The following is a 6,465-nucleotide window of genomic DNA, read 5'->3' on the forward strand; positions in this document are numbered from 1 at the left end:
TCTTTATATTGTGATTGTAATTTTAAGTTTAGATATTGTCCCGATGAGGAGTGAATTATTGTGCACTGGCTTTTTTTGTCACTTACATCAGAAACATTCATTAAAGATTAATCTATAGAATGATAGTATTTACATAACTATTTTCTCAGTTTCGTCAAGAAAGTCTATTGAAGGATCATGCATATGTGACAATACCGGGTACTTTACTTTACAGGGTTCTAGCCAAGAATTTTTGAAGGCATGTAGCACAAATAATTTGCCAGGCAATTTGCTCGGCTTGTATTATTGACAGCTCATAGGGAAAGGGAGAATACTTAATATGACATTTTTGTCTTTTTTAGCCGGAACTTCCACTGGAAGATCATGCGGAGAGGGCAATCAGTTCTGTTTGCTGTCGCCCTGGTAGGGTCTCTTGCTCACTTGCCATTATGAAGCGTGCCTTTGTCCCCGGGGAGATTCTCCGTGCAGATATACATGTCCAAAATTCATCCATCCGTAAATCCAGCATTGTTAGCCTACAACTCAAACAGGTACTTATATATATATGTGTGTGTAAATGAAAATCTAGTCATTTCTCTTAATATATAAACTTTTAGAAGATTGATTAACAAACAGGACTTTCTTATTTCAATTTCATAGATGATAAGTTTTATATTTCGGTGAACATATAAAATCAGTAATTATAGATGTTGGTGAGAATTTGTCATAGAAATTTGATATTCAGTAATGTTAAGTTTTGTATTTCATTGGAAATTTGAATTGCTATATGAAGTGTAAAAATTGAAAATTACAGATAATGCCTTAAGCATTTAGATGAAAACTTGGCATGGATACTGCATGGATACTGAATGTTTACAGATATTCGATCGGTTACGTATTTAGGTGAAACGTTAAATGGACATTATATAGATGTTCGATTATGTATTGTGGTATATATTTGCCGTGCAAACTATACAATGTTTTTATATTTTTTCTGGTTCATCGAGATCACTGATTTCAACACTTTTAAGTGTTGAGAATTGAGTACCACTCAAGATGGTGCTAGTTGGCATAAGGGATGTTGCACTTTTCAATATCCCACATGTACAGACTTAATTAAATATGCAATTTTCATGTACATTTGTTGTGATTACTGCTTCCTTGGGATCACACTGTATCCAGATTGTTTAAATGTTTATAGATGTTGATATATGGTGGCGTACACAGTCGAACGTTATTGCTGTGTAATGAGAAGGTGTGTGAGAGTTTACGACCAGGTCAGCATAGATTGTGGAGCAATTTCCCCCTTCGTTTGCCATCTACATGCCCATCGAAACTTTACATGTGCAAGGTGCTTGATGTAAAATATTGCATTGCCGTAAGTGATCTTAAATTCATTATTGTTTCACTGTATTTCATTACAAAATATTTGCACAAGGTTTGACATTTACATTATAGTGCTTGTCCAATTCCGTTTACTAATTTTAGCTTAATTAAGTGACTTGGATATTCGCCTCATCAACAGTACTTGTATATCCTGGTTTAATCAAAATTACTAAATTTATTGAACTCGTTGAATGAAATATTATGCCCGTCTCTGGCGAACATTATATAATTTTATTCAACGAGGTCAATATATTCAGTTTATTGACCTACACTTATTCCATTTCCTTTATAAAAAGGCTTTTGCTTTGCTTTTTGTATATTATTCTTATTTCCCTTAAAATTGTGATACAATTTTTTTTACAAATATAGGATTTATTTTCATCGAATGGTACAAAAATAAATATTTCAAGAGTGGTGGTAGCCGCGAGTGAAATATTATAATTTTCATACCACAAGATGAAAATATATAGCCTGTATGTACAGAAAAAAATAATTAATTTTCTGTTTATTATAAGCATGTTTCCCTTTTTTGACATTACAATTTGAAAGACTTCCCCCTTTATTTTTTTACTGGCTGAATTCAGAAGAAAGTAGTCCGGCAAGACACTAGTGAAAATACGGAAAATATGTTTCACTGCAGTGAAAAATAAATTTTTACAGTGAAAATACGGAAAATGAAAATACGCATTTTATTTCATCATTATTTCTCAATATTTCATTTATAAGAATATAATAAAAGTAAGTATACAACGCTCGTTATTTGTCCCAGTTTTCTTGTAAAACTAAAGTTACGTTGCATATCGTCTGGAGAGATATAAATGTGAGACTTTACGAATGTTTACGAGACTTTACGAGAATTAATTGGATAAAGAAGCTATACCATGTTTTCTATGATCACTGCAGATAGAGGCCACATTTCCAGATACAGTTCTGTACGCCGCAGTGCCTGTAACTATAGCAACCGTACCAGAAACATCCTGCTGTCCTTTTAAGTGGATCTATAAGTGTGAGTATAACCTCGAGGCATTTTGCTCATTTTCTTAAATTGCCATCTCTTGTCGTCGTTTCGACCTCCTTCATTTGCCCAAGAACAACAATATCTCGTAACAATATAGTTCTATGGCAAAAAAATACAACATTACCAATACACTTAATTATATATTTACACTAATATCCATACACGTAACAATATAGTTCTATGTCAAAGAACAATAAATAGAGGGGTTTTGCATCTTTTTGTCGTGCAGTAACATATGTAAAGGTCACGAAGACGGATATAAGAGGCAGGAGAACTTCTGCAGGTGTCAATGCACGAAAAATATGTGCACTAATAAAAGTATAATTTTACGTTTCCTTATCTGTTTCTCATATACAGATACCATTTTCTTGTGGTTTCCACGTGCTAGTGCGTTATGTTTTGATAATGAAACTTCCGGGATCATGATTTCAGTAAGCTATTTTTGATGTATTACTTTGACGAATTCAAAACCCCGATTAGATAGATAATAGATGCTCTTTTTTCCATTTCAGTAAGTGAGAGACCAATTATAAGTGAAGATGAAAATGTAGACTCTTTTATACATGGCTGTTCTAAAAATATAGACATGGAATTTAGACCTATGTATAAATATTACGAGGATCTTAAAGACTATAGGAAAGACAGAGAAACAGTTTTACGTCTCCGACAAAGTCCCGGCGTAAAACGTCGTCGTGAAAAAGCCAAATGTTTGCCGGCGGCTAAAGCCACAGTAGTAAAACTCTTGCCAGACGAGAGCGTCCATTATAACTCATTTGCATGAAGCATTCTTGATATATTCCATTTGTCATTAACCGAATCGGCGTATTTCGCAATTTTCCGTAGCTTGTATCTATTGAGAAAGCGCTGAAGTGATCTAGATTTTCAGTTGCTCTATGTCAGCGTTGGTGTTCTATAGACAAGTTGACTGATGACATCACATTCAAGATATGACACGGAAACGAACGAAATGTTCCGAAATAGCACAAGCTATTGACGGATGGATGTTCTTATAATGATACATCATTGAAAACGTCTGTGCAATGTGAGATATGCCAAAGATCAAAATATGTAGCGGTGACATCATTTGCGTGACTTTTTTTTACAATTATTAACAGTCATTATAATTATATTTCGGTTAGATTTTATATCGATTTGTTCGTTAATTTATTTGTTTATTAGTTGTTTATTTGTTTTCTTCTTTATTGTGGGAATAAACTGTCACAGCGATTTCCTAGACTTTTGGTTACATTGTCAGAGTTTGACGATGTTTTACAATTTGTGATTTACGAATTCAGTTTAAAAAAAGTAGTATACATGTAAAAAGATATAGCAAAACCTACTTTGGTTTTCTGTATTAATAAGTAAATTTTTGATAAGTTTAGATGAGCATTTTTTATATTTTGTGATTTGCGAATTCAGTTTTTTTTTTTAAAAGTAGTATACAAGTTAAAAGATAAAGCAAAACCTACTTTGGTTTTCTGTATTAATACGTAAATTAGCGGTAAGTTTAGTTGAGTTCTTTTCATTAGTGCGTTTTCTAAAGTGAAGCAGCTCGGAGGTTTTGAGTACAATCAGTGCATTGGTAAATCCAAGTTAACATTTTGACATATCAGAAAAAAACTACAATATTTCATTTCTATGTACTACTTGTAATAAATAACAAAGGTGGTATTTTGTTGTTGTTTTTTTTTTGTTCACAGTCGCAATATTTGTAAAAAGGTGTAGTTATATATTTTGCAATTCAGCATCTTTTTAATATACTTATGCAGTGTAGCTATTCTTAAAGGGACTCCACTGAGGTTTGAAAGCCTAAAACCGTAACATTTGAATTTCTAACATAAATGAGCTGAGGCTCTTTAAACAGAAATATATGCAAAGATAGTTAAGAAATATATTTTAAAATAAATTGAAATATCGTAGTTTTATGCCTTTTTTTAGCCCGATTTGAGTGAAAAACGTTTAACGCTTTTCATTTTGGGTCATTTTTTAACAATTTGAATAATTATTTTGGAAAAACGAAATGATCTGAAATTTTGCACAAAGAATAGTATTAGTTGTCTAACCCTACACCAAATGGTACATTTATGCTGCCCTCACACATAAACCACGACCTTACTGCGACCTGAAAACTAGTAAAATAGCATTTTTCTTTCGAAAATCGTTGGTTTTCTTTCAAATTTCCAAATTTCTCTCGCAGAAAATTTCTCTCGCAGACGGTCCGGGGCTCTGCAGTCTTGTGTTCAGTACGTTCTCAATACGACCCTTCTACGTCCATGGCGTTTCCACTGCGACTGTATTGCGTCCCCAAGGCGACCCATCGGCGATCATCGGCGACCAAGCTGCGACTGTGCTATGTTCTCTGCGTCTTTACGGCGACTCTACGACGACTATTGCGTTTGTCCGGCGACTGTCCTGCGACTGTACGACGACACTACTACGTTCTTGCGACCTAACCAGGACTCAGCAAGAACGCAGAGTTTCTGCGACTGTTTTGTGCATGTTCAAAATAGTCGCCGACGGTCTGCGACCTTGTGCGTCCTTGGGATCCTCGCTACGACCTCGCTGCGTCCCTGCTGCGTCCATGGCGACTGTGCTGCGTCCTGGGTCGTAGCAAGGTCGCAGTAAGGACGCAGTAAGGTCGCGAGGTATGTGTGAGGGCAGTATTATCTTGAACCCATCATGTCAAAAAAACCTCAGTTGAGTCCCTTTAAGTTATACCACGGCTATTACTTAAGCCATGTCAGTATTTTCAAATTGTTATCAAATTTGAGCATAGTATATTTTTCAGCTGTGGTTACACTATAGAAACTAATTTAATGCAGTTCTTTTAATTTCATTATTTTCTTTTCGAAAAAGATTCCTACATGTTTACGTGTTTTTGTTGTTTTATTCTTTTATATTTTTTTTTCAAAAGCTTTGCTAAATTATTACAAAGGCCTTAAGTCTTATATATTTTACATATAACACGCTATTTTGCCCTTTTATTGCAAATAAAATCTATCAAATGACAACTTTTCTTTAAAATATTGCCATTTGAAAAAAATCAGTTTGCTTAAAACCACCATACGTGTTCCATACATATTTATTAAAGGCACATTATGTCCCATATACGAATAATTTTTTCCTACTTTTAAAATAGTGAAATAAAGGTTTTAGAGTCCGTTAGATGATTTCCACTTAAAGAAAGTAGCACTAAAATGTGAAATTATTTGTCATAAAAGTAGGAAAAAAATAGTTTAAATAATCTGTAATTGATTGAAAATATAATTTTTTTCTTTCTTATAGAAATAAAAATACCAGCATTTCTGAGGCGTAATGGGCCTTTAATCTGCTAAAATTTTATATCTGATTTTGTATGTATATTCTTCTAATGATTTTACACATTGCAATTGAGCTACGGCAAAAGCTTATTCTTATGCTTGTAAAGTATCTTATCTTAATCTAATTTCATACATGTATATTTAAATCTCTGTTGCGATTACATTTGATTTTGTAATAAGTGTATTCTCTGATGAACTAATAAAACGATTATACAATGAATTTGTCTTTTGTAAAAAATTAACTTCATTGATTCTGGACTTGGTTTTGTTTTTGTACCCAATCTGCCTTTCCCGGCCAATCACAATCACGCATGCGCATGGATACAAACTATCGGGTCAGACGTTGCTATAGATTTTCCCATACACTTTCATAATAAGATACCGTCCATAATACCGATTTATCCTGATGCTGTGTTGTTTCTATGGCAAAAGTACATGTATGCTTGATACGTACAAAATCATCCTTGAATTTAGGCGTGACCATTTAATTGTTTTTTGTTGTTGTTTTTTGGGGTTTTTTTTTTACATGCAATGTTTCCACAAACATTTTTTACAGAAATTCAGTGCTGATGAAGGGACTTACAGGTGTTGTGTTTTAAGTGAACCATTCTAGTAGACACTTTAAAAAGTATATAACCTAGATACTAGCTTTAGTCTAGCTGGTCGGTTTTGCTACTTTTCACATCGGATCTCGACATTAAGCCACACTGAATTAACCAGAACACATTTCAGCCACCGCATCGTTCCTTAGCAGGCCGTAAA

The 6,465-nt window shown here is 33.8% G+C and overlaps 1 protein-coding gene across 1 annotated transcript; it reads left to right on the plus strand.

Annotated features, from left to right (window-relative positions):
• Positions 1–341: 341 nt before the first annotated feature.
• LOC132727498 (arrestin domain-containing protein 2-like) lies at positions 342–4,463 on the plus strand (the record flags this gene model as incomplete). Its single annotated transcript, XM_060713032.1, is given in 4 exon segments — positions 342–530; positions 1,181–1,357; positions 2,269–2,371; positions 2,896–4,463. Coding segments are annotated over 4 exon segments (738 nt in total), but the record flags the coding sequence as incomplete, so codon positions are not given.
• Between the last annotated feature and the right edge of the window lie 2,002 nt (positions 4,464–6,465).

The sequence above is a fragment of the Ruditapes philippinarum genome, unplaced genomic scaffold (assembly GCF_026571515.1).
Source record: "Ruditapes philippinarum isolate M1 unplaced genomic scaffold, ASM2657151v2 ctg12980_1_1_1_1, whole genome shotgun sequence".
Taxonomy (NCBI): Eukaryota; Metazoa; Mollusca; class Bivalvia; order Venerida; family Veneridae; genus Ruditapes; species Ruditapes philippinarum.